The 27,925-nt window shown below is 47.6% G+C and overlaps 2 protein-coding genes and 1 long non-coding RNA gene across 6 annotated transcripts in view; 2 read left to right on the top strand and 1 right to left on the bottom strand.

Moving 5' to 3' along the window:
* Positions 1 to 13,715, top strand: part of POLA1 (DNA polymerase alpha 1, catalytic subunit) — a 193,789-nt gene extending 180,074 nt beyond the window's left edge. The window contains exons 37-38 of one of the 2 annotated variants that reach the window (XR_013985674.1): positions 6,381 to 11,418; positions 13,152 to 13,715. Coding sequence is in view for 1 of the 2 variants with exons in the window: in XM_081003459.1 (XP_080859585.1) it covers positions 6,381 to 6,544 (164 nt within the window). In the remaining variant the exon portion in view is untranslated. Of the gene's footprint in view, positions 1 to 6,380; positions 11,419 to 13,151 lie in introns of those variants that run through there. The other variant, XM_081003459.1, reaches the window with a different exon arrangement.
* Positions 13,270 to 26,807, bottom strand: ARX (aristaless related homeobox). Its single transcript, XM_081003472.1, has 5 exons — positions 26,128 to 26,807; positions 24,237 to 24,948; positions 21,289 to 21,334; positions 18,110 to 18,447; positions 13,270 to 14,641 (listed from the first exon to the last, which is right to left on the bottom strand). The coding sequence occupies exons 1-5, from the start codon at positions 26,318 to 26,320 to the stop codon at positions 14,401 to 14,403; spliced, it is 1,530 nt and encodes a 509-aa protein (XP_080859598.1). The 5' UTR covers positions 26,321 to 26,807; the 3' UTR covers positions 13,270 to 14,400.
* Positions 18,210 to 27,925, top strand: part of LOC308476085 — a 573,910-nt gene continuing 564,194 nt past the window's right edge. For all 3 annotated transcript variants that reach the window (XR_013985691.1, XR_013985692.1, XR_013985693.1), the window contains exon 1: positions 18,210 to 18,327. This is a non-coding gene — a long non-coding RNA (uncharacterized lncRNA). The remainder of the gene's footprint in view (positions 18,328 to 27,925) is intronic.

Genomic DNA, 27,925 nt, shown 5'->3' with positions numbered 1-27,925 from the left:
TGAAGTAAAAATATGGTTCCTAATGGTTTCTAATTTAGCATATTCTTTAAGTCTTCAAATAAAACTGTTAGCATGAGAACTAAATATGAATGGTGTACTGGGTCCTTAAGACACAAGTGTAGTAGTATATGTTAAGTATGTATGTGTGTGCATGCCAAGATATTTAAAACTGAATATATGTGCAATATATTTTTGTGTGTGCACACACAACATACACACTGAACATTAATAAAAGCTAAGCTGTTTGACACAATAATTGAGTGGGTTTGCTGATTAATAATAATATTATGAAAAACCCTGGTTGTCCATTCAGTTATATGTAAAATATAAAAGCCTTCCATATAAATGAAAGCAATTAAAAATACTTGGTTTCTACTTTCAGTTTATGTGGGCACCATTTATTGAAAGGAAAATTATATAATTCAGATTTTGAAACAAGATTGAACGATCACAATCATATTAGCTTCAACCATCAAACTAAGTCAATCAGTGTTTCATCTCAGTTACCAGAAAAGGGCCATTTTCCAATTAGGTTTAAAGATTTGTTGATGCTATCTGAATTTTATTTCATTTATTTCATTAAAATCCTAGTAATATTTAAGGTCTCTATTTTATACCTATTAAAAATTGTTTTGGTCTGCATTGTGTTCATTTTGTATTGATATTGTGAAAGAGGTATTTGGGTTTTCCCACCCCCTCCCTAATATAAATATAGAAAGTCTGAGAGAGCTATGGTTTCAGCTGCTATAAAACCGTATTCCATACATATATTTAAATGTTCCACATGCCACTTCAGTCATATTACAACTTTGTTCTCAGAAAGGATTAACTGCTCTATTGATTAAAGTCTCATTTAGGAAGAAAAAGTGAGCTTTTATATGCATCTCCAAGTTGGATGGTATGGTAACCTGAAAGTATTGACTGGCTGTGTGATATACAGCGGTCACAATTGTCTTTTACTAAGAAGAGCACAGAGTGATGCTGGTTGTCATTCTTACTCTGCTGTGTGGCAGCGCAAATAGTCCCCTTTCTAACCAACCTGGTGGGAAAAGTCAATATCCCATCAGCAGAGGAGGTAAACACATCAGGAGCTGTGTCCTCTCTCATCTTCCCTCCTCTATATTACTACAGTTCTTTAAATCTATTCTCCCCAGTCATCGGATGCACTTCTGTCATTCAAATGCATAGTACTGCTATACTGCAGATATAGCTGTGGTCTGAATTTAATACTGTACTGTAGATCCTCTTTTTTGTTTTATATTTCAGACTAAAACATCCCCTCATTGAGTTCACATAGTTCCTTATTTTTCTACCATTAGCACACTTGATTAGATTTCTTTCTTTTTAATTTTGACTCTCGGTAGCAGTAATATTTTTAAACGTTTTTAAGAGGGGGTTACCTTGGACATCTTAGCCAAGTTCCCTGCACAAGACTTTTTCAAACCCCTTCCCTTTTTTTTTGGCAGCAGCTCCCCATGTGTGCTAAGATGACCACCCAAAGGTTAGAGCTCTCCAGAGTAATTTTATTATGTTCAAGGGACACTCACTGCGGGAGGAGGGGACCTGGCAACACAGCCTCTGTGCGTGTAGCACTTTGCACACATTCATATAACTCTCTGTATACAAGCCGTTGCTTAATTTCCTTCCATTTATATTTTACTTCTGTTTGGATTGCATCGTTGATGTTTAAATATAGTGAACAAAACTGAGCAGCTCCTGTAGCGATAACCAGAAACGCTTTTTAATTGTGTCTCCCAGTGTAAATTTGATGATGATGTGATGATTTGATACAGTGCCTAAGAAGAAAGCACTGTACAAAGATAAAACAGACAAAGCCCTTCTCACGGGCTTACAATCTAATTAAGATAGCATAAAAAGGGGGATGGAAGGAAAAAACGAAGGAGATAACTAACAGATCTAATATGAGTAAATGTGTATATTTAGATGCAGTTCACAAAATCCATGCTGTATAAAACATGGCAAAGCCATATGAAGCCATTGAAGAGAAAATGTAGCTTGATATTGTCAAACAGAATAGAAACACAGAGGTAGAGCGTAGAAAACAGTAGAGGGGAAACCCTGCAATCCAAAGCAGGTTTATTCAGAAATAAGTCCATACTAAGTTTACTTAGGATTGCAGTTGTAGGGTTGTATTCACTGCTAGTCCTCCTCAGAGTAGACCCCTTGAAGTTAATACACATGACTTACTTAGGTTCATTCATTTATATGGGTCTTATTTTGAGCAGACCTGTCTTGGATGCAACTCTTAGTCTACAATTGTGTACACGTGTACCTGGACTATGGGACTAAAAATGGTTTGAACAATATCATATTGTTTGCTCAGTAACACATTACAGTGGTACCTTGGGTTACAGACGCTTCAGGTTACAGACTCCGCTAACCCAGAAATAGTACCTCGGGTTAAGAACTTTGTTTCAGGATGAGAACAGAAATTGTGCTCCGGTGCTGCGGCGGCAGCAGGAGGCCCCATTAACTAAAGTGGTGCTTCAGGTTAAGAACAGTTTCAGGTTAAGAACGGACCTCCGGAACGAATTAAGTACGTAACCCGAGGTACCACTGTATTCTAAATGCAACAGACTGCTTCTGGACAGTTCTACCCCCATTTTGAAATTTGATGTTGCAACACAATTACAATATAGTGACATATATAGTGGCCTTCATTTTGTTAAACACTAGATGTTAAAATTTTGATCCTCAGCATATTTCAGCAATTAAAGAATATCCTGATGTATTGGATATTCAACTATTCTGGTCTTCCAATTTGTATAGGGTATTTAATGATAGCAGATCTCTTAATGCTTTGGGATAATGGCTTAATGGCAGAATGAGAACTTAAGAAGAGCCTGCCGGATCAGGCCAATGGCCATTCTCTTTTGTGCCGGTAAACGGGCTAATATCTCCTCACGCAGAGCTGTATGAACACATCAGAGGAACACTAGGTTCATATCTCAGTGATAGGTGCAAAGACGTTTACCAACAAAATAGAAGCAGTCAGTTAGCAGGAAATGAAGAACAAAACCCTCTTCAGACCTTTTTTTGCAGTGAGAAAGAACTAAGACTGAATACATGGCATTCTCAGGCTCCAGGATTTGCGACTCCCATATCTGCAATGGGCACTGCCCATTTGGTAGAGAATTTTAGCTTTTAGACTAGGAGTGGGGTAGAGTCAGGTTCAAAACCCTACGTAGCCATGAAGTTAACAGGGGGCCCTAGCTCAGTTACTCTTTTTCAAGCTAACCATCCTCACAGGACTGCTAAGAAAAAAGGGAAGCAGAAAGCCGTCCACATTACCCTGAGAGCAAGAGTGGGATAAAACATTATAAAGAAATACATGTAAGACAGCTTTTAAGTTTTCAGTAAAACCCTGAATTAAGATTAAGAATTGTCCACCAAAAAGGATTTTAAAATGTTAGAATTTATTTTAAGATTTTCTGACTTCTTAATATAATATGCATTATTACAGTTAAAAGCATTTGGGAACTTGGTGCAAAACACAAGCAGCCATTTTAACCAGAGCTGGGTGAGGGTTTTGGTAGCAGTATCGCTAGCTTCTGGCCCATTTCCAGGCCCAATTCAAAGTACTGGTTATCACCATTTAGGCCCAAAATGACATGGGACTACGATAGTTGATGACCATATCCCACATAAGTCTGCCTGTTGACTCAGTATCAGAGGTACGTAGGAAAGGGCCTTATGTGTGTTCAGACAGTGGCCTCTTGTCCCCTGCTTAATGGCATTTAAATACCAAGTGAACATTTATTTGTTCCAGCTGCTCTTTCAGTTGACTAGCCTGTGACTTATTTATTCATTTCATAAAATTTATACACTGCTGGGGTACCAAAAGGAATTTACGAAAAGACTTGTTATTCCCTTGGCTTTTTGATTAGGTTGGATGCAAACATGCCCTCCTGAAGACTGCTGTGCTACCTACCACACTGCTCCAGAGGGTGCCTCAACCCATTTTCAGGGATCACACAGGGCTGTGGGGGAAAAGGGAGAGCTCAGATTGGAGAGCATCTCATTCTATGGCCAGAACTCCACTGATGGAATTTTGGATTCAGTCCTTTATCTGCTGTGCTGCCTGTTTTGCACTTTTAATATTGAAGGATAGTTTACAGAGTAGATTCTACTACTAAGGGCAGAGGGACAGTTCGAAGGTAGCCCCACATACGGCCTATTATAATAATCCAGCCTTGTATGACTGTGACCAGGTGCTGCTCCAAGAATGAAGTACAGCCTAAGCTATGCAAAAGCACTCCTGACTCCATGCTGAGATTCTAAGTACAAAGCAAGATCTAAGAGGACTCTCAAACTATGTACCTACACACTTAACATGCATTATCTCGCTAATCCTCTTAACACCCTTTAAAAAGGGCCAGTATTATCGCTCCCATATTGCAGATGGCAAATTTGGCCTCTGACAATAGTGGTTTGGCTAAGACCAACTACTGACTTTAGCAAAGGTGATATTTCAACTGGAGGCTTTCTTGTTCAGTGGTTATATATATATTATTCAATATTATGCTGTGCTAGCTTATCGGTGAGTGATCTATTGATCATGCATCTCAGTTTCTTTCAGTAAAATACAATGTCTAGTCATATGATCCTTTTCCTACTTTTTAAATTGCTTATTTCTCCATTTTACACCTTCAGTAAAACAGCAGAAACATTCAAATTGGAATCAGTTCATCTATTCAGTAGAACACAAACTAGATGTTCACTACCAAGCAATTGGTGGTGGTTGTGATGTTGTTTTTCTCTTATAGGCTCCTATGTCTTGAAACAATTCAGTTCCTTGAAATATCCCAGCACAAAAGTAACCTGCAGTCCTTAGGCGCTTAAACTCACTATACTCAATATGTGTGCACTTTATCTGAGTTATTAGTGGGGGAAACATGATGAAATGTTGAAGTTTGAATCACTGAATCTTTTGGGAAATGAGCCTAGCTTAGTGGTAGAACAAACATATATGCCTTTGCATGCAGAAGGTTCCATGTTCAGTATCTGGCATCTCCAGTTAAATGGACCAGGTAGCAGGTGATGTGAAATGCTTCTATATGAGAACCTAGAGAGCTGCTTGCAGAGTGCATTATATTAGCTAGAAGGATAAACAGTGTGACCCGTGTTTCTTCCCTTTGGCATTCTTATTTTTTAACTTTTTTTTTTTAAGATAGCCAGGGAAGCAAACAAGGCTCCCTAGAAATCTAAACAAAACACGGAACATGTTTGCTATTCCACTGCACTTGCACAGTCTTTAAAGTATACACACAACACTTACAGTGGGTGGGGGAGTATCTGCAAGTATTTTTTCAAGTGGTGTAAATACACAAGTATAGTGGTACCTTGGGTTACAGATGCTTCAGGTTACATACGCTTCAGGTTACAGACTCCGCTAACCCAGAAATAGTACCTCAGGTTAAGAACTTTGCTTCAGGATGAGAACAGAAATCGTGCTCCGGCGGCAGTGGGAGGCCCCATTAGCTAAAGTAGTACCTCAGGTTAAGAACAGTTTCAGGTTAAGAACGTAATTCTGGAAAGAATTAAGTTCTTAACCCAAGGTACCACTGTACATTTAAAAATGCATCAAGATAATTTCATATGTTCTGATTCAGGCCTATCACTTAAAATGGACTTGTAAAATAAAAGAAAAGTTGAAGTTTGAGATATGGGAAGAATGCGCATCTTATCTTAATAGTTTCCGAGAATACCTTTCTGCAGTAACTTCCACATGCTTTGCAATAGGCATGTAAAGGCAAGTTCCCAGTATCCTGCATTATTGCAAATATTTTCAGTAATCCGATCAATGAAGAGGGTTCAGTACATAGAAAGCAGATTGCCAGGCAACCATGCCATTAAGCAGCATTTTGCTTTTTTTTTTTTTTTAAATTAAACTCTTTAAAGAGAAGCTACTATCTGTTGGTTCTGGTAAACTGTTCCCTCATCCTCTTTCTCTTCCCCCTCCCACCCCCATTTATTCAGCATTAATGGACAGTGTTTCCTGACATTTACTGACAGAAGGTATAGCACCAATTCAGTTGGGGCATGACAGGTGGGTTGACTAATTCCCCGATGAGCTGGATTCAGTCTCTTTGTAAGTAACAAGTCTGACACTCTCCTAAACATGCTGACCAATGTACTTTTTTTAAAAAGAAAAAAAGAAAAAAAAGGTAAGCATCAGAAGAAGAGGAAGCTCAGTAAAAAAGCATGTTGAATAGAAGTCTGGGAAATTTGGGTTCTGAGAGTCGGTAACCCTATACCAGAGTGTGTTTTAAAAGGCCAGAGTGTCCTGGGATTAGTGGCTATAAAATGATGAGTTCCTTTTTCTGATCTTTCAGTTTGTTATTTCTCTCTCCCAACAGGTTGCGTGAATAACAACGTGCTGGAAGAAACCAAGGAACACTACAAAAAACTGAAGAGCACAGTAGACAAATGGTTGTCAGTGAGCAGCTACTCTGAAGTGAACCTCGGCAAACTCTTTCAGACATTCAATATAGTAAAATCTGTGGGAGATCCCAGTATTTAAGCACTGTGTGTGGGTAGAATAGAACAAAAGGCTTTTGTGGACTCTTTTGTAGGCAAATATCTTCCTTGTTTTCATTTCTAGTTTTCCATCTATAGATACACACTAGTGTTGTTGTATCTTGTTTAAAAACACACAAGTATACGTCAAATATTGGCTTTATTCGATGGTAAAAAATATTAAAATGTCATGTTAAAAGTCAGTATATATACTGAACACCTGTACCACTTACTTTTCAATAAATATCTATTTGTTGTATATCTGGACCTAGAAGGGAAGAAAGGGGTGGAGAAATAGCTTCTTTAATTGAATAATTCCCAGTGAGAGTTGCTGGAATGTAAGTGATCCTAGACTTTGCTCCAGGGTAGTTAGTAGAGGTGCTTTCAGGAAAAGAGGTTAGTGGAGGTCTCAGTAGGAGCACTAATGTTTTCTCTTTTCACAATTTATCTACTTCATGATCATATACACAGCAGTTAAAAACAATACTAAAGCCAAATTCTTCCTATTAATACTTGATTCTAATGTTATCTTTATTTTTGAACCTGTATTTGAGGGAATTTTTCCACAAAACAGTATTCATTCAAACAATAAATATTGTGCTGTAAAGACGCAGAGTAACCACATGGAAATGAATGCTAAAGCACCAATTGACTTTTGTACAGGGCAAGGAGACTGTATGTATGTAGCAGATTCTTCATACCACACACACATATCTAAATGTTACACATTGGTTCCTTTGGGTTCAACAGAATAAACAGCAGTGCTTGCTGTGGCGAGAAAATGGAAACGACATAAAAATGGAACTCAATTCGGCCAACAAATAAAAGTATAAAGCAAATAAAGCCAAGGCAAAGTTTTTAGAGAGATTTAACAATGGTGTCTAATCTGTTTACCGCCATTAAAATAATGAACAGAAAGGTTAACGTCATTTATTGGTGCATGCTAAAGTATTTCTAAATGTGTGTGTAAAGTTTTATACTGTTGAAAGGAAAATAATAAAGTTTTTTAATGTAAGAAAATTGCAGTGGGTATGCGCCGACAACATATCAGTGAGATATCACAGTGATATCAATTTACACTACACATTTTCATCTTTAAATTATTTACTTCAGGGGTGGGGGAATACACTTTTGGTGACATTGCTACTACAGCCTTTTTCAATTGTGTTTACTTGCTCATTGACAAACAGCAAAATTTTTAGGATACTTCCCCAATGCTCTTCTGAAATAAGGCAATTTAATCCTGAATGTAATCCAATACCTCCTAGTTAATAGAATAGTGTAAAACATCTCTCTTCCTTTAAATTGGGGACAAAGAATCTGCTTCGTTACTGTGGCCAGCATTCTAGTACAAAGCAACCTAATAAGCACATTGAATGAAATGCAAGCTCTGGGAGTTCCAAACCAGTCTCAACTTGGAGGTGGTGAAATTTGCGGCGGGAGCCAGGAGCACATATCTGCTGGCAAAATGCAAACTTAATATATTGACATAAAAACCTTTGGTCATCATCAACATACAGACACAGTGACACATTTCAGGGATTTAAGAATATCCCCCTCACACTGTTAAATAGCCTTGGACTGACTGTGAAGCAAATTTTAACCTATATCCCCATGTTGAGTGGAGCTGACACAAATAAACAGACTTGGGCAGGCATGTCACATCTAATTCAGCTGTTAATAGTTTATGTATCTGGTTCATTCAGAAATCAGTTATTGTGTGCTCTTAACTATACCTGCTTCAAGTACCACTTGTGGAAACATGAGCCTTCAGAACTGCCCTGCCTGCAAAGGCTTCTATATTTTGGTAGAGAAGACCCACATGCATAAGAAAGGCATATGCATGTCTGACCTTTCCATTGAAGTGAATGGAGAAACCCTCTTGCAAATGAGTTTCCTATATGCAAAAGAGCCAAATATTCCATTTTTACTCTTACCCCCAACATGCCTATTGGATAGTCATGCTTGGTTACTTCCATTCACATCATACAGGTAGTCCTACTGCAATAACCTAGCCTGTGTGTCATCATTTCTAATGGAGTGAGAAAAAGGCAATGAGTGATGTTCACTTTACATATACTCAAGAATAGACCCATTAAATCAATGGGCATATAAGTTAATTAGCTCCACTGAGTTCAATGGGTCTAATGAGAAATGTTGGCTAATGCCATATATATTTAAAAGCATTACACATGTATTGTGTTTTCCATTTTCCAGCAAAATAAATGTACTTGTAAAATATGATAGGAAATAGGCATGTCTTAATGATCAAAATGAAAAATAACTTATTTGTATACAGATACACATTTTAGAGCTATTTCCAGCAAGGCTTGTCTTTTCACAAACTTTCCAATATCACATAGAAAAAAAAGAAATGAAAGATCATCTTCAAGCATGCTTCTCTCTCTCTCAAAATGTAAATTTGAAAATCTAGTAAAGATACCTATGCCATAATGGCACTTCGCATTTATCTTCAGTTATTAGAGGAAGAATGTTTTGAATAGGTTAAATAAAGCCTTGTTTTCCCAACTTAATGTAACATCTAGTGTTTAAGACAGACAAAATCTGAAGAGTCCAGATGTGTGTCCTTGACTAAGCAGCCGCCTTTGAATGTTTCACCTCATTTTAACCCTTGAAAGGCTGGGGAATGGGAAGCCATCTTTCTACAGTATATGTAAGCTGATTTTCATAAATATGTAAAACACGTGGTGTAAAATACATGCTACAACTGAACTGAGGTTGCTAAGAAAACAAGTCTGGTTTCCCCAGAGATGTTCTAGACTGAGTTGGCCACACTCCTCATATTTCTGTCCCATAATTCTAAAGTTTTGCTGAGGGTGAGATTTTTTGATATGTAAGTCCAGAGGCTGGACTTCACAACAAGTGTTTATGTGTTAGTAAAGAAGAAAGGAACCCATCAAACTATTTTTGTCCTATGCCAGAATAATATTTTGCTGGGAGGAAAACTGACTTTTCCTATTTCTCAACTTCAGCCCATTTTTCTTCTGGCCTTATTTGCCTCTCTTCTGTCGAGCACCTAAATATTTCTTAATTGAACCGCTCATCCTGCGCCCCTCTTATAGCTGTTTAATAGATTAACTCATCTGTGCCAGCTTCAAATTTCAGATTAAAATTCCTTCATCCCGAAGGCAGCATTATCAGGTTGTTGGAGGCTGTTTTCAAACCTTGGTTTTGAATAGCAGCGGCTCTGCATTAATTTAACCACTAAGCTAATAAGTAGGTTTCGTTTTGTTATGCTAAGCTTTATTGCTTTTCTTTTGATCAGAATGGTGTTGTTGAGCAAAGCAGCAGACAAGGCATTCTTTGATGAGGGAATTAGTGCTCTATTCTTCCTCTATTATTCATAGCACAGTGGAATATGTAAGTACCTGAGGGTGTCAAAGGAGAGCAGGCTCTATTGCAAAGTGTTCGCCTTGTTTCTCTCAATAGCTGACTATGAGATGATAAACTGCTTAATACACTGCACTAATTGGATGAGAGCAAAAAGAGATGGGAATTAAGGCAAGGCAAAAAGAGAAAGTGCTACCAGCCTTCATTCACTCTTTCACCACTTTAACAGCGCCAAAGGAGGCACAAGCTTTCTATAAGCAGACTAGAGGTTTTGTGCAGAGATAAAATGAACCTGTTAGTGGATTCAAGTAATACACTAATTATTGCACAGTATAAATACCACTACTGGTTTTATAACATGAAGGTAAACTTCTTTTGAGACGGTTATAGGATTGCTTGGCAGTAGTATAGATCCTAATAAGGGACCAGAGTAATAACCCCCCTGGATTAACAAAATTGCTGCTTGCAGAAGTATGATTCCGGCTTTTACAAAGATTTCTGCCGAATGAATAAAAATGACTGAGTGACATTTCTTAATGTGTAATGGATTGATAATGATTCCCTTTTCTTTAAAGTAAAATATGCACTTCAAACTCTACTGTTAATCATGTCCAGGGGCAAATGTTCTTTTTCCATAAAAATATTTTTGTACCTATGGTTTTTTTTACACTCCAAAATATATATGTGTATAAGATGCTGTCAGTTAAATGTATGGTTATTTGGAAGAACTGCAGTGGGTTCATAAAAACAAACATGCTGAAGAGCCCACCGTGTGCGAGTGTGAACTGAGGGGAGGAGAATCCACCTGCCAGGCCTTTGCCATCCTATCTCAGGAGTCTTCCAGAAGAGTCATCTTGTGGAAACATCAGCCCACATTCCTCCTCTGGTGGGTAAACTGGACTCTCTTACAGACTAGAGAAGCCTGGGTGCATTGTGATCTAGTAACCTCAACTTTAGATTCCCCCTTGCGCATTAGCACAGTTGTTAGGTTTGGTTGCGTAATGTATGTCTATATAAAGCCAGTTTCATCATACAAAATTTGAGTGAACATCCCATGCACAGAATTTTGCAGGATGCTCTGTAGTTGAATGCAGTCCCACCCATATTCAGGGATGGATTGTTCTTAGCTAGTCCACCAGATCAACGAATGTGAAACAGTACTGCCACATCCACTCCTCACGGCTGAAGAAAACAATACCGTGATTAGGAGCCACTCCTGCTGTTTGCAGCCCAAGATGCTGCCGCGTGGGGGGGGGGGGGAATGCACCTCCCACAGGATGTTGAAGAAAAAGGGCGCGGGGAGGGTTCAATTTGAGGTTTCTAGCCAGCCTGGTCCGGCTTCGGCTGTAATTTTGTTATGCTTAAACAGAAGAAGTGAAATGAGGGTTCGGGTTCGAGGGAAGGCTTGGCTGCGGGGGAGCCTCCCTCACTTCTTTGGCGCCAAAGGCGGCTTCCATTAATGAGCAGATCTTCACAGCTGGATGAAAACGAGAACACCTCAGCCATCCGCCAGGCGAGCTTCTGGTGGTGGGTCCCGTCCTTTTTTCCCCCCAGGGCAGCCCAGCTTTCTGGGAAGGAAAAGGTCGTAGGCTTCTGGAGCTGCTTTGAGGCCTTGTCAGGCGTGCTATCCCACCCCCACCTCTTAAATATATATATATATTTATATATATAGGGGAGCTCGCAGGAAGTCCGGGGCTCCCTTGAAAAGAAAAAGCCCGCGCGAGCGAGCAAGCAAGAGAGAAATCGCCGTCGCCCAAGCGCCCCCCGACCCAGCTGGGAAGCCTAAATAGGGGGCCTTTCGCTTGGGGTTTGTTTGCAGCCGCCGAATGACACGGGATTAGGAGGTTTGTAAACCAGGGGCGAGGGGGGCTTTCAATGGCCCGGCGATGTAATCCTCGGAGGTAATTTCACGCGATTTGCTTCTGCTCCATGGCAGGGTCAACTGAGAGGGGACGAGAAACGGCTCGCCAAAGGAGGGATCAGGCGGCCGGCGGAGAAGGGGGCGCGGGCGCGCAGGAGAGCCCGGCAGCAGCTGCCTCCGCCGCTCAGCGCCAAATCCGAGGCGCAGAGAGAGAGAGAGAGGAAGGGAAGGAGGGAGGGAGGGAGCAGACAGAGAGGGAGAGAGACTCGTCGGTGCGCACACCAAAGCAGCAACGCGCCCCGGACCTGGCTTTCTTTTTCCAAGCCGGAAGCCAAGGCCTTGGCGAGCCGTCGTTGCCAGGCCTCGCCAGTCCCAGCCCCACCTCGCCTGCAGGAGGGAGGCTTGGACGCCGGGGATCTCGCCCATCAGTCGAGAAGCGATCCGGTGGAAGAGCGCACCATCGCCACCAGCTCCGCCTGGCAAACCCACCCCCAACCTAGGTGGTCCGATGGTGGTACAGGATACCACCGAGGCTCCCACCCTCTGGTCAAGCATGATCTCCCTCTCTCTCTTTCACCTTCTCTGGCTGGAGCAGCGGAGTTGCAGCACCTTCCCTGTCCCTTCCCCCGCCCGCCCGCTTCTCTGGAAATGGCCATGAAAAGACAGCTGCTCGCCTTGACCCAGTAAAGAGGACGCCACATGCAAAGCCAGTGTGCAACATTCAGGATTCCTGTTGCTTTAGGCAGCGGGAAAGAAAAGAGAGGCGGAGGCGAGTCGCCTTATCTGGTCAGATAAGGAACCAAACCATCTTGGCCATCAAAAGAATGAAACGGCGCAGATGCGCTACCGCCACCCCCTTTTTTGTACAGAGAGATCCTGCGCGCTTTTACTCGGAAGTCAGTCCCGTGTTCCATGAGGATTACTTTCAGGGTAGAGGGCCCAGCACTGCAGCTTTACAGCACAAAATTCTGCCCCCGGAGGTTTGCTCCCAGTCTAAGTGTGCACAGGATGAGCAGCCTTGCAGTGCCACCCTATGTATGTTTACTCATCAGTCAGTCTCCTCTGTTGTCATTCCCTGGGAAATGGACATAGGCTACAATCCTACACCCAGAAAGCCCCAATGAGCTCAGTGGGATTGAATTCCCAGTAGATACGGAAAAGATTTGTGCTGCCAACCTGTTACCTGCCCACAGCTGTCAGCCTGTGCCTAGGCCAGTTTACCACATCCTGGTGCTCTCCAGATATTTTGGACTACAGTTCCCATGAGGGCACCAGGTTGGGAAAGGGGGAGTGTCTTTTAACATTAAAACCAATTTGGGATAGGGGAAAAATAATCTTGCCTAGAAAGCTTGTAAAGGAATAAAATCTTTTCATTTTTTCCGTTTACATATCTTTTTAGGCATCTATCAGACAAATATCTGTAAAGCTGGAGAGTTCAATCAAGTCCTTGGTACCCTAGCCCTCCCCCACCTTGGTGATGAAGCACAATTTACTTCCAATGACGCTGCATCTCCAGGTATCTTTTCAAATTCTTCATAAATGTATATATATATATTTTATTTTCTATGGGTGACACTTTTCCACTTGGTCGCAAGGGAAAGTGAGAGCAATAACAACATTACACAAAAGCACTGTACCGACGCCCTGTCTCTCTCTTTTTTCGACTCTCTTTCCCTTTCTCTCTCTCTCTCTCTGGTTTCAGGAACCTCTACAGTTAATAAGTTAAATAAAGGGTTTGTACATAAATATTTGTCTAGGGACCCTATGATATCTACAACACAGTAAGAATCTACAGAAATGACAAACTTGTACAAACACTACACGGAGTGCAATTGTTATATAACATTTCAAATATACAAAGCTCTGGGTTGTTGTGTTTCTTTTTCTTTTTTTTTGCTTTTTCTTATTTTTTTTAATAACAATGGTATGTACAGAGCATCACAGTTTAGTGACTTCTTTTTTTTTAAAACAGTCCATATTCTAGCACTGTTATTTTTCCCTTTGGTTTGCTATAAAACCCTTGGTTGGTGTGATGATAGGAGGACCCCTCCACACACAGACAAAAAGAAAAGAAAAGAAAAGAAAAAAGACCAGACTCTCTCCCCGATCCCACCCCGCTCCCCTTTCGCCTTATTAAGTGCACCGGTTCGTTTTAACACAGCATCGCATCATTGGCTTCCTTTTGGCCTGGCCCAAGCAGCATCCTTGGTTTCGACGTCCTCCCAAAGCTCCTCTTAAGATCGGCCCAGGGTGACATGACTAGATGTGGCGAAGGGAGAGAGAGGGGCGTGGGCTGCGCCGCCACGTCGTACCTGCCCACGCGCCCCGCTCCGAAAGGTCCTCTCTCCTTTCTCCTCCTCGGGATGTACTTGGGTGTTCAAGAAACGGAATGACATTGGGGAAGGGGGGGGTGCGGGTGCGTGGGGTAGTCCCAGCCAAGGAGCTTCTGCTGAATGGCCCGAGAGAAGCATGAAAAGCAGGAGCCTGGCTTGCTCCGAGTACCGAACCGGAGGAGAAGCTCTCCGCCGCGGATCCTCGGTCTCTCTTTGTATGTGTCTGTCTGCTTCTCGCTCTCCCGTTTTGGTCTTGGGTTTCCCTCCTCCGCCAGGCGATCTCTGGCCGGCCTCGCCCCGCCCCGTCGGGGCTGCTTAGCACACCTCTTTGCCCGTGCTGTTCCCGGGGAGGATGTTGAGCTGCGTCAACTGCGCCGCGTGCTCCTTGGCCTTCAACCGCAGCGCCGCGATGCTGGAGGCCCGTCGGTCCGCCGCCGCCGTGGCCGGATCCGAGAGGCCGCCCGACTGCACGGCGCTCTCCACGCTCGGGGCCGGCTGGCGCAGCAGGGCGGCCGCGGTGGATGCGCTCGTCAGCGGGGCCATGGTGGAGAAGAGCCTGCAAGCCAAGAGGACACAGGCCGGGCGGTCAGGGCCGAGCTGACAGTACGAGGCCCACTCCGCGCGGGCGAGGGAGGGGCGACCAGGCGAAACCCCCAGAACCCCGTGTCACTAAAAAAGCGCGCCTACATTGCATCATCCGCGTCAGGCTGCTTTTAAAACGGGCCTGCTGGACTCCAGCTCCCATCAGGCCCAGGGAGTGTGGCTCATGGGCGTTGTAGTCCATTCAAGGGCAAACCCACTTTCAAAGGCAAGGAAACAGGCCTCCGGAGGACTCTCAACTTTCGCTTATACAATTTAAGGCGGAGAAAGCCCAACCCGCGACCCTCCGCATACAGTTGAGACTACAATTCCCACTACTACTTCTGAGCCGTTGCCGGGGGGCTCATGGGCTTTGTCGTTCCACAACTTTATGGGGAGCGTCAAGTTGGCTACCCCAGAATTACAGGGCTGCGAGTGAGAGAGTGGCCAATCCCGACCCGGGCAAATGTTGCAACAGCCGCCTGCTCTTTTATGTATTTGATCAGTGCATTTATACCGCCCTTCACCCTGTTTGGATCCCGGGGCGGTGTGCAAAACAACGTCCCGCCTCTGTTCCCTCCCGGGAACAGTTCGAATCCCGGGTTTTCCAAGTTTAAGGTCTGGCCGGTTTCTACTCGCGGCCCTTCTCAGGACAGCATAAGCCAGGCGGGGTTGGAAGAGAAACGCCCAGTCAACGAGATTGTCTGTAAAGCGCCTAATCCTCTCCCATTTGCTAGTGACAGCAGTCGCTGGCAGCCGACGCTTGAGCCTGCGACTTATACTGTGATCAGAGAGAATAATTATTTTTTAAAAAACTAGTGCTAATAATAAATAGTAGTAACAATCGAGACTTTTAGGTGATGGCTTTTCTCCCCGCTCAAGTTTCCCTCTCCTCTCCCGCCACTTTCATCTTCCCCAAGCTACAGCGGTGGTTCTTTACGCTGCCTCCGCGGGCTCTTTCCCCTTGTCCTTCACGTTCGCTTCTCGGGCGCCCCTCCCCTTGCCCTTCCGATGTCTATACTTTCCTCGGCCCGCCTTATTAGAGGTCCTGGATGCCCGAAGCGGTGTCTGCCGCTCGGCTCCTTCGCGGGGCGGATGCCCACGCCCAGCAGGGCGCGCCGTCCCTGTGGATTTCCGCACAGTGGAATGCCAATTATTCTCCGGCAACCCTAGCATCCCGGCTCAATGACACAATCTTGGAAATGCCTTCCCCTCTAGTTTTCCTTCCTTACCTCTCCCCGGAGCAGCCGCTCTGAAGAGAGCAACTGACCCCCTTGACTGGCACGTCGAGATATACAGACTCTCCATTAACCAAGGAGGTGATTATTGACATCATCACGGCTAGGAATTGAACTGTGGGCCTGGAAGGCAACAGGGGCTACATACTAAGCCCGGAGCCGCCTAAGCTCCCGGACTGCGGGCTGGCTGGCTGGCGCGGGGAGGGTCTTGGGGAGGATTACTTGGGCGCGGGGAGGGGGGGTTCCCCGACTCTCTGCTCCTGAAATTCTTCGCGCAGCTCAGCCCTGAAGTGGGACGGTCTGCATCTTGCTGATCTCTAATAGGCTACGATTTCCGAGGGTGTTTTTCTTTAAAAAAAATACAAATAGCAAAACGGGGAACCCTATATGCGCAGTGGCTTGGCTTTTCAGAAGGCAGTTTCTATGGAAGGTGAAACGCTTTCCTAAAAACTTTGCATTTTAAGAGCAAGATGGAAGCGCGAGGAGGAAAGTCTCTGCTTTCCTCTTCTGCTCCCTTCACTACTTCCTCGCTCTCTTTTTTCGTCGCCTGCCTATTTTGATCGCACAGCCTATTAGCCAGGCAGTTTAGTAAGCATTTTACAACTCATTTTTCAATCTGATGGGGGGCGCAAGGGGAGGTAGCGCAAGGGCTCCGGCTGATGCAGCCAGAGAGAAGCGCTCCAAGTGTAGAATCACGGCGGCAAGTAGGGGGCGTGACAGCCCCGCAGCCGCCTGCCTGCCTTGAGGGAAATTGAGTCACTCGGGGGCTCAGGGGAAAGGCAGAAACGCTTTCCTTGTAGCTGGGCGGCTCTCGCGTTCCCCCACTACACAAAACTAAATTTTACTTGGATTTTCCCCAACCCTCCTCCAACACATAATTGTGTTAAGTGGCGTCTCGCCTGCGATGAATCTATCCCTTCTTTGTTCTCATCAGTAGAGACATCACTACAGTTCTTTTGCTCTTCCATTTTCAACCTCTCTCCGGCTTCCATAAATCCCGACAATGCTTTTTTGTCTCTTTATAATTAGCTATTGACTTCTTTAAATTAATTGTTTGCTTATTGTTTAAAGAAAGGTAGCTGCAGTGTCGTTTATTTTATTTTATCCTTGACTAACAAGCCTGGTTTTCCGTTCAGGTGTAAACTAAACAGGCTATATCTCTAGTCACTGCTGTGACTTTTCAGTGGATTTAAGTTGTCTTTATTCATTTTTTAAATCCCTTTCTCGATTTCATTTTATGCCTTTCTGTGACTAGTGTGGGATCAAATATCAACAAAGATGAAAGGTAAAATGAATGTGTTAAAAAGCACGTAGACCATTTTAAAAGTTAAGATTATTATAATAAACGGACTGTCATCCTATCACCTAAATAATGCTATGTGGCCAAGCTATCTAGCTAGAAGAAAATCTTACGAGTACCTTCCAGCCAATGTGCTTAAGATCATGGTCTAAATGCAAATGTCAGTGACTGGCCTTTTCCTTTAAAGTTATCTCTATCCAATTAGGGAACAGGGGGGTACCATGAGCTTTGCACACATTATTATTATTATTATTATTATTATTATTATTCCCAACTCATACGAATTCCATATTCTAAAGACTGGGGAGCTATACTTGCAACCCAGAAGCAAAGCGACTGAACTATTGCATCCTGTCCAGGCATGGACATCTTTAGGTCATTGTTGTCAGCACAAGGAGGGAACCTCTCCAGCGCCACCAAGCCCATAAGTGCAGGAGTTAGGCCCAGCGAACACTGAAAGGAACTTCTGAAGGTTTGAGCAGGAAGCGGCTCAGGTCCCTTGAAGTTTTGAAGCAGAAAAAGTTCCACCACTCCTGCGCTAGGTCTAGAAAATGGCCAGACAGAGCTTGCTGGATGAGGCCAATGAACGGCCAATGATCTAGTCCTGTGGGAGACAGAGCCACTCTCCCTTCCCATGCCTTCAGAAGCAGCGCTGCACCTTCACGCGCGGGGCCCTCAGCGCACAACCCGCGCCCAAATCTATATAATACCAGGCAGGCCAAGATTTGCCTTCGCCATTCCCACCCTCAGGATTCCCTTGAGGCCCCGCCCACTTCGACACCGAAGCGTGCCTTACGCATGCGTACTCGGGAGGAAGCCCCGCCGCGGCACGTGCGCGCGTCGGTAACGGTCTAGTTGACAGCGTGTGGGGGGGGGGAGGTTTAGGCCGCGCCTGCTTCAAGTTTACCTGCCGAAAGCGGGGCTGATGAAGGCCGGGTGTCGGAACACGGCCGCTCCCAGGAAAGTGCTGAGGCCTAGCGGGGTCCCGCCGGGGGGCAGAGCTGCCGAGCCGGGAGGAGGAGGCGGCAGGCTGGGGAAGGCGGCGGCGGCTGCAGCGGCTGCGGCGGCGGCCGTCCAGGCGGAGTCGAGAGCTGGGTGGTGAGGAGGGAAAGGACTAGCATCAAGGTAGGGACTGAGCGGGTGAGACGCCGACAGGGGCCCAGGGAAAGGCAGGCCGGGCGGGTGGCTCTGGGCGCCGGCCTTTTCCCTCTTCCGCCATTTGGCTCTCCGGTTCTGGAACCAGACCTGGAAGCCAAAACATAAAACAAGGGGGTGGGGAGGGGGGTTCAAGGCGGTTAGTCAAGCGCGGCCCTCGCGGCTCCTCGGCAGCCCAGAGACGACGACGACGCCTCCTCTTCCGCCCCCTCCTCCTCCTCAGGGAAGGCCCAGCGCTCGCTTCGGCGCCAAGGCCGTCGGGGGACCTGGGCCTAAGCGCAGCGCACGTCTTCGGGCTTCCGTGGCGGTTCTGGAGCAGGCATCGTCTGAAACTACCCAGCGCTCCTGCCCAGGGAGAGGCCCATAGAGGAAAGGGAACCAAGGGGAAAGGGAAGCAAGGGCCTCTGGCTTGGCAAAAGTGCGCCCACCTCTCTGCGCCCAGACTCCATTTTGCCTTTCCTCCATGTCCTTCGCGCCTGCCAGATCGGTGGGCGAGGATGTCGAAGCAAATGGCTTGGGCAGAAGGGTGGGAAGTTTCACTGCTGAGCATGCAGACCCCAAATGGGACAGAACTACGTGACAGTGACATCACAAATCAGTTTTCTCCCCGTCTTCCTTAGTGACCCCCTCACGGTAGAAATTTAGATGGCAAGCTCCTCGCTGGCAGAGACCTGCCTCCCCCCCCCCGCGTCCCTGGGTATCTGTAAAAGCGCCATGCAAATAGATGGTGCCCTATTGGAAATAAAGACAATAATTAAACGCATCTAGTTTCGCTCATATCTGGTAATGACCTTAAAGTGGATCCAGCCCTTGGCCTGGCCAAGGCAGGCTTAATATAGATCTATTTATTCTTAACGGGAGTGATCGATCAGCTTGAGCAGGCTCTGACTAGGCTGGGCTTCCTGGGCTACAGGTAGAAACACACGCAACAGCTTCTTCTTAAGCGGCTGCCTTTCTGCAAGACGCACCTTCATAATACATAATACAACCAATGCGACTGCATTCAAGCAACCTCGCCTAATGTTCTCCTATTTTCTTCAAAAGCTTCCACGTATACAGCCTTTTCAGCGGGTTCTCCCCCCCCCTTACACACCCCGCCTTTTCTCAACTCCACTGTTTGACAGACAGTTGAATGTTTTCGCCAGCCACACACGCTAAACATCATGTTTTCTTTTATGACAATTTTAAACCCATGCCTTCTTAGTGGCACTTAAAAGGCTCTAACGCTAATTTCCCAGTCCGTGCAAATTATTTTTCATTATTATTATTGTGGTTATTATTACGCCATCTCCGCAGCCACCCACACTCAGAGCCGCCACCAGAGCCGTTCTCGGGGAGAACGCTCACATTTTGCAAAGAGCTCTGGTCTTTTCAGCGGGGGGAGATGAAAAGCAAAAGGGGCAGCAATAAACAAGCTTCCCTCCCCTTTCCTAGTTATTAATAAAAACAGGGAGGGGTTCTCTATATATTCATATCAGCCATCGACATCTTTCTCCAGTTTTGGAGCCAAAGCGCTGAAATACTACCGAAAATATATCCCTCTCCAAATTTGGAAAGGAATAAAAACGGGAGGGCTACTTTCTAAAATCTAAACAGATTGACAATGCAACCCCATAGGTGTATGCTCAGAAGTAAATCTCACCGAGTTCAATGGGATTTACTCCCATGTGAGGATATATAATAGGATTGCAGCCTCGGCTTCCATAGGAGGCAATTATTTGGAAATAGGTTGGGGAAAATGAGAAAGAGAGCCACATATTCGGGGGGAGGGGGCAGGGAGACCGGGACCATCTTCTCGTTTGTGTTGCTCCACTCGCCTCTAGGAAGGTCCCAGCGCAGCCAGCCTAGGAACTGCGGCTCAAGGCAACGGCAAACGTGGCGTCTCGGCGCGTCTTTTCCGTTTCCAACTCAATTAGCAACTTGGCCCCACTGCAAATTCCCCCTCTCTTATTGAATTAATAAGTTTGAGTACACCCAAAGGTAAACCGAGGGGCTCTAATAATTCATATTCCCCTTAATTACATCTTCTCCACTGAATAGGGAGGGAAGGGAGGGCGAGAAAGAAAAGGGGGGTTGTCTCTGTCTCTCTCTTAGTTATTTAACTTTCCCACGACTCATTCCCCTGAGCTGAAAATCCTGATTTGCTGTCACATCTCTGTTTGACAATGGAGAAATGTGTCAACAGAAAGGAGGGGACCGGGCTCTTCATTAGCCCCTCTAATGCGAGAAGCTGTTGTGTATTAAATGAGCCATATGGAATTTATGATGCTTTCGCCGCGCCTGACTTTCAGTGTAAAGTGATTTGTGCGGAGGCAAAAGGCCGCCGCCATCTGTCGCGGGGTTGGCCGAAGAAGGGCGAGTGGAGCGCCTGGCTCTCCGCGCTGCGTAGCCTCCAGGCTCGGGGTGGGGGAGCAAACACCTTCTAATAGCATTGCACCGCCGAGCCAAAAACAAAATCGAGGAAATCAAATAGCATTAGCTGACTCTCTTCGGGCCAAGCGGAGAGGAAACCAAACAGCCCCTCCCTGTTTGCTCGAGCGCCAAAGTGCCCTTTGATGGAGGCCCGATGGGCCATTTGAGAGCGCAGGCAAATACCTGCTTCTCGCTGCGTTGGGCTGACAACCACAGCTAGTTCTTTCATCGGGGTGGGGGTGGAAAGGGGGCAGAAGGAAAGCTGCTGGGGGCTTGCTCCCCCCCCCCCGTACAGAGCCGGAACGAAATTAACTGGTTTCAACGAGGGAAAGGGCAGACTGGCACCCATCACCCAGCGTTTGGTCTTAATTTGGGGGTGTGGGGGGAGGAGAGAAGGAGCGAGCGCCTGTTTGGGTTCAAGGGTCTTAAACAATATTTCCTCTCCCTCCCCACCTTTGGGGACCCCAAGCCCGCCGAGAGAGCGCTCCCAGTCCCCATCGCAGCTGCCCCTGGACTCACCTGCACTCTGGCTTCGGTCAGATCCAGGCGCATCGCCAGCTCCTCCCTGGGAGGGAAACAAGCACAACAAGACACACGCTCAGGTGAGGCCCTGTGAAGCGGGGTAGCGGGAGAGAAAGGGTCCCGCGGCTCACCGCCTTGGTGAAGGCTACTACTCCTCCTTCCTTCTTTGCCCATATAGGGGAGAGCCATCCACATGCAAAGTCCCAAACAAGGCCAGTTTCCTACCCTTCGTTCCAGTTCCTACTGGCACTGACGCTGGATCGCCCCGGAATGCCCCCAATACTCCACTTCCCGCAAAAAAATTAATATCCCAAACCAGGAAGCGTTTCACTCTCCACATCCTGAGAAGGCTAGCTTGAAATCGGGTGCACAAAGCAGACTAGAAAAAAACACCTCCCAAGTTTCTTGTTTTGATCTGCGTGTCCCAGTCCCTCCCCCCCCCCCCCAAAAAAAACCTTTCCTCCCGTTGTTGTTACGAAGGGGGAAATGTTTGGAGGAAGTGAAAAGAGGAAAACTTGCTAGCGGGGGCTTTGACACTTTGCTAGGAAGGGCCGCGACCCCGGCCAAGGCCCGCAGCCCCGCGCGCCGAGCAAGGCTCCCCCCTCCAAACGCCGCGCCGCGGCACAGAGGAGATCCTTTGAGCTGCAACGCGAGCCCTTCATTGCGATTATTATTGCAACAATTAAGGCAAATCGGAAACCATTACTATGTTAGAAAACTGCTTATAATCTGTTTACCTCGAATATGAGAGCTCCCGGGATAATTGGCTCTCCCTCCGTTAGAAAGAAAAGCGCCGCGCTGGCCAGAGAGGGAGCCTGGCCGGGCTGGAGCGGAAGAGCCAGCTCGCCCTTGCCCAGCTCCTCCAGACTGCCAACTTTTTATTTTTTTTAAAAAAAAAGATCTCCAGCCCGAGGGTCTGGCTCCTCACAGAGATGGCCGCACCAAAGCCTCTCTGCCCCGAGGTGCGCCATGGGAGGAGCGGCCTGGCTAAACCTCTCCAGCCTCAGCCGGCACATTCCACTTCAAAGACCTTTCCGAGCGAAATCGGAGCATACGCCGGTCGGGCTTCCAGAGTAAGGGCGCTGCCTAGGCAGGCCGTTGCCTTGAGTGGCTGCGAGGCAAAGCAAGGCAGCAGCTTTCGCTCAAGCCGGCAGTTCCGTTTCCTAAGCAAGGGGATCCCGGTGATTTCCTGTGCCACGCCGGCGAAGCTGCGTCTTACGCCCGCTGGCTCCGAAGGAGATTCCAGCAAATGTGCCAAGAAATAAACGCTGCTTCCCATCCCATCTCTATGGAAATACACTTCCCCACCCACCATATTAGAGGTGAGGCGAGCCTTGGCTAACGACTTTAACAGTGCAATAAACTGAGTTACGTGGGTCTCCTCGGAAGTAAATCCCACCGAGTTCAGTGGGCTACTCTGTTAAAATGGGGACCGGATTGCAGCCCCAAGGAGGAGTAGAATATGGAAGGGAATTAGGGTCGCTCTTAATAAGAAGCCCAAACGAATCTCTGTATTCTGAGGATCAGTAATTCCTTTCCTCTTGGTAAATAGCAAAACCTTTGCTACAAATATTGCTGAAAGCGACCCTTCTCGGATCCGGATGCGGTAAAAGGAATTCCTCGCAGAAGAGGCTTTGCAGCTCAAAACGAAATTCGCCTACTTATTGAGTGCGTAACCCCGTTAATAACGTTATGCTCTCCTCTCCTTTTCTCCGGATTGCAAATGGGAGCATTTTAGGAGTACGGGGGAATCCAAAGAAAGGAAAGGATCTGATACCGAGTGATTTAAAAATTAAAACCCACCAAACCACTTAGGCACAGACTTGCAAACAAAATGGGCTTCTGCATTATTGTCATTTTCACTGCAATTAAGTTCGTCTCCCAAGCAGATTCTAGTTAACGGGAGGCAGGGATTTCCCCCTTGAAAGCGCAAATGCAACTTGACACCGCTTTAATTCGGATCAAGCCTGATACACGTCTGATACAGCGCTTCAGGGGAAGAGGAACAGCCCGGTTCCTTTCAAAGTAAGCGTGCGCGGTTAGGCTTCTGCTTCAAACCCCTGTAAGGAGTAGACCTCAAGGCAAGGCAGTGGATCAGAATGACTTTCTCCCTCCGGATTCCCTCCCCCTTTAAAAAAAAATCTTTTTCTTTTTTCTTTCTGGACGGTGCCCAGAAATGTTCTGAACCGGCGGGCGGGCGCTTGGGGCGCTTGGGGCTTCTGCCAAAGCTTTCCAAGCAAGCTGCCATCTCGTCCCATATTTTTAGCCCTCTCAAGCGGAATACTTTGATCTTTTCAAAACTATATCTATCTATATATACGCACGGGGCTTCCCTGCGGCAGGGCAGCGCTCCAGCTTCCACCGAGAGCGCTGAAACTGATACCCGACAGACTAGCCGGAGGATCAAGGCAAAAATAGACCCCGGAGAGGGTTTGACAAAGACGCGGCCAAAACCCACCTCTAACCTGTCCTTGGCCGGCGAACTCGGGCTGAGCCACACAAGCCCCTCTCTCCTCCTATCCTAAGGATGGGGTGTCTGGACTTCTGAGGAGAGGGAACCTCAAAAAAAGAATGACTTTTTCTCCTGGACGCGGAGTGGATTGAATAAAGCCCTGGGACACAACGGGGGAGAAGGGAATTTCCCACCATATCCCACCCCGTCAGTTTCACAGCTTCCCAAGTTATCCCCAGGCGCGCGCACTTTTTCTTCTTGTCGTGTACATTTATCCCCAAGTCCCAAGGCTTCCGATTCTGCCCGCAGACACCCCTCCGTCGATTTTAATCTTAAGAGTTTATACTGATTGTCTCCTTCCAGCCCCGTCTAACTTGAGCGAAGAGTGGCCAGGGGAGCCGCACCAGCTGACCTCGCTTTGCGCCCTGGGGACACGCGGAACCCCCAAGTTGGGCAGCTGCCCCCTCCCCTCCCCAACCGCCTCGCCACCAACCTGGTGAAGACGTCCGGGTAGTGCGTCTTCTGGAAGGCCCTCTCGAGCTCCTCCAGCTGGTAGCTGGTGAAGGTGGTGCGGTAGCGGCGCTGCTTCCTCTTGAGCAGCCCCTCCTCGGAGTCGCTGCCGGCCGACAGGCACACGCTGTCCTCGCCGTCCTTGCCCTCCACCAGCTCGTCGACGGGCAGCAGCAGCTCCTCCTTGGGAGAGCAGCCGTCGGCGCCCTCCGTCCCCGGCGCCGCACCAGGTCCCCCGACGACGCCGACGGGGCCCCCAGCGGCCCGCCGGGCCTCTTTGGCCTCGGCCAGCAGCTCCTCGTCGTCCTCCAGCTCCTCGTCCAGCTCCTCGGCCTCTTCCTCGTCGTCGTCGTCGTCATCCTCGTCGTCCTCGTCGTCCAGCAACTCGTCGTCTCGGCCGGGCCTGCCGTCGAGGCCGCCGCCGCCGCCTCCTCCTCCTCCTCCTCCGCTGGACAGCTCGTCGAGGGCGGCAGCGGCCCGCGGGAAGGGCGCGTTTTCCCGGTACGACTTGCTGCGGCTGATGCTGACCTGCGGCGCCTGGCTGATCTTGAGCGAGTCCCAGGACGAGGCGCCCGCCTCTACCCGCTCGGCCCTCGCCAGCAGCCGGCCCCCGCCGGGCCCGTAGAGGCGGCGCAGCTTGGGCGGCAGGTGCAACTCGGCAGCCTCGAAGCCCGCTGGGCTGCCCTTGGCCGGTCCTGGCGGGGAGACGAACACAGACAGACACGCACCCATCACCGACCCGGCCGGGCACGTTTCGCTGCCGCCCAGCCGGGGGACCCTCGGTCTGCATCTAGAAACGGGCCCCGGGACTCGGAGCAAAGGGCAGACCGTGCGTGGGGGCCCCCGGTGTAAATACACCCCCCCCCCATTTAGCCCAGATGCTTTCAACTTTCTAGGCGGGCAGCTGCAATTATTTTTGCCAAACCAGGTCGAATCTCTCGACGTCTCCCTTTCCCGTCTCGAGACCAAAATCCTTCACAGAAAGCTCTATCAAAAACCACCCCTGTAGGAACTGTACGGAGAGATAAATTTGAGGATTGTGTCTGGACGAAAGCAAAAGCTAACTGTTCTCTGCATTAGTTTTTATTCCAACTACTTGACTTATTAACATTACTATTCTTTTAAGTGCATTCATTAAAAGTCCCCTTCCTCCAGCCGACAATCTGACACCTGTCGGCTTCGTCAAAAGCATTTCCAGCGGCTCTGCGGGCACCCGAAGATCCCCATGCATTGGAAGGCCGGAGAGAAAGAGGCTTAAAATATTTTAAAACTCTGTATATGCGTGTTGGGGGGGGGGGTCGCGTTTCTCTGTCCCCTCCAAACACATTCTACCCGGAGCCCCATTTCTTTACAACCGGGAGCCCCGCCAAAGGACGCCCTATCTATTCGACCTCCCAAGCAGGCCTGGCAGCGGAAAGGCGCCGCCGAAGCAGCAACGGAAAAGACGCGCCAGGGACCTGCTGACTTGCCGCCGTTACTTATCTTCCTTCACCCCACCCTCTCCAAAAAAATAAGAGGAGAGCCGCATTTGGGGCACCACCTCCCTTCTCCCCAAGCAAGCTAAAGGCGACCCGGGCGTGCCTGGGATGCAGCTGGTGGTGGAAGGCAAGGCAAAAAAGAGACCCCAAGAGTGGCGGGGAAGCGGAGTTCCTCCCAGTCCGTTTCTGCCCCCTAACCTTCCTGATCGCCTGGGCGGTGGGTCGCCTGCATCTCAGACCCACGCGCCCATCCACGCCACTTGCAAGGGGGTCTCCGCGCTCTAGGCCCGCTCTCCGGGCGCAGGATTTCCGCGGAGCTCGCTGGAGCTGCCAGGAGAAGCGAAGTTGCCTGGCAGGCCCGCTCGCTCTTTCCTCTGCCCCCCGGGCTGGGCTTACCTTGGCCGGCCTTGTCCTGCTCGATCCTGCCGGCCAGCGGCGCGAGGCTGGGCGCCGCTCCCAGCAGCCGCATCTTGCACGGGCTCCTCCGGCCCAGGATGCTGTCGATGCAGTAGGACGAGAGCAAAGTTGGCGATTTACTTTTGCATTCGGGCCTGTCGGAGCAGCTCTCCTCTTGGTATTGGTTGCTCATGGCTTGGGTTGGCTGGCCCCTCCCGCGCCGCCGCGCCTGGCCGGGCTCCGGGTGGCGGCGCGTGTGGGCTCCGAGCTCTGGGCTGGGCTGGCACCCCTCCCCCCACCAGGCAACGGCAGCAGCGCCGGCAAAGTCGCCCCTCTTCCTGCCCAGGACACTGGGAACAAGTGTAGCGCCTGAGCCGCAATAGCTTGGCTCTTGATTCCCTCTCCTCCACGTGCTGGGAGCCGCGCTCTGATTGGCTCTCTCCAGAGGCTGGGCAGCCTTCGGCTCCCAGCCAAGGGGAAAACGCGGTCCGGAATCCGGAGAGGGGAGGGGGCAGGGAACGGGAACGGGTTGCTTGACAAAAAGTTGGCAGGCTAACTTTCCCTGCCCAGACCTCGTCCTTGCTGGAGCTGAAGGACAGGAAGGGATTGGCGAAGGTCATCTCGTTCAACTCCTCTTCCTTGGAAAAGTTTCCTGCCAACTTGACACTTCCAGGGACGATGACCCCAAATAATTCAGACTCTACAGTCTTAACTATATTATATAGGAAACGGAGTCTTAACTATGTCATATATTCGTCCCGATCTTCCCAAATAACTTACTGTTCCATTCAAGAAACAGCCCTCCTCCCCTAATTTTGTTTTTGTTTTAAAAGTGGGTTGTTGGGCATTATTAAATTAGTGAGGGATTAACTGGATTAATTATTACTGCATTCCGTTAGTGCTGATCTTCATCAGTCAGCTCTATATTTTTTGATACAAGTGCTGCCTAAATAGAGCACAGAGCACTTCTGTCCTGAACTACTTGGAAGTAAATCCCACTATGTTCAATAAACCTTACAGTGTGTGTTTAGGATTGCAACATTAATACAGAACGTGTGTGGGAGTATCTGTACATCGAGTGTGTACACACACACGCATTCATTCATGTATAAAAATACAGATCTCTCTCTGTAGCTAGAGAGAAATATCAAAAACAAATGAGACTGTTTATCAGAAAAAGTTCGTTCACTAACAAATTGGTACAGATTAATTTGCAATGGTGGCCCGTGTGGAAACACATTTTGCGTACAAATTTCGATTTATCAAACGATTAAAGTGAATTGGTACAGAAAAGCCCATCAGCACGAGCGGGCACGATCATAAGGGAGTTTTCAAAAGGACCTAATAGACTTTCCTCGACCGATTCCTCGTTATTTATTCAATCTAGGGTCGTTGTTGCTTTGTTTGTTTGTTTGGCTGTTGCTGTTGTAGTGGATCCAGTATACCTTCAAATGCAAACCGACCAAGATCCCAGAAGAATCCTGTATTTGCCTTCAGAGTGAAGACAGGTCTGTGGCAGATCAGGGATTTGACTGGAATGAAATGGGACCAGACGAGATCAAAAGGATTCTGAGTGGCTGGGACTGAGTCAAAGGCTGAAAGCCTCGCCTGAAACCGGGAAGGTTTGGCCGGCTGCGAATGCGATGGCATTAAACCCGGGACTATCCTCCAGCAGCCTCTCTCTTTTGAAACCAAGCGGGCTAAGGCTGCTTTGATGCTTCCACTGGCACCGGCCTCCTCCAACAAGAGGATAAAAGTGCCAGGTATCTGATCCTTCCCAACGATGGTGGCCGTCCCT

The sequence above is a fragment of the Podarcis pityusensis genome (assembly GCF_964106645.2).
Source record: "Podarcis pityusensis genome assembly, chromosome: 4".
NCBI classification, from domain to species: Eukaryota; Metazoa; Chordata; class Lepidosauria; order Squamata; family Lacertidae; genus Podarcis; species Podarcis pityusensis.
Note: the sequence above shows the minus strand (reverse complement) of the source record. Positions and strands in the feature narration are given on the sequence as shown.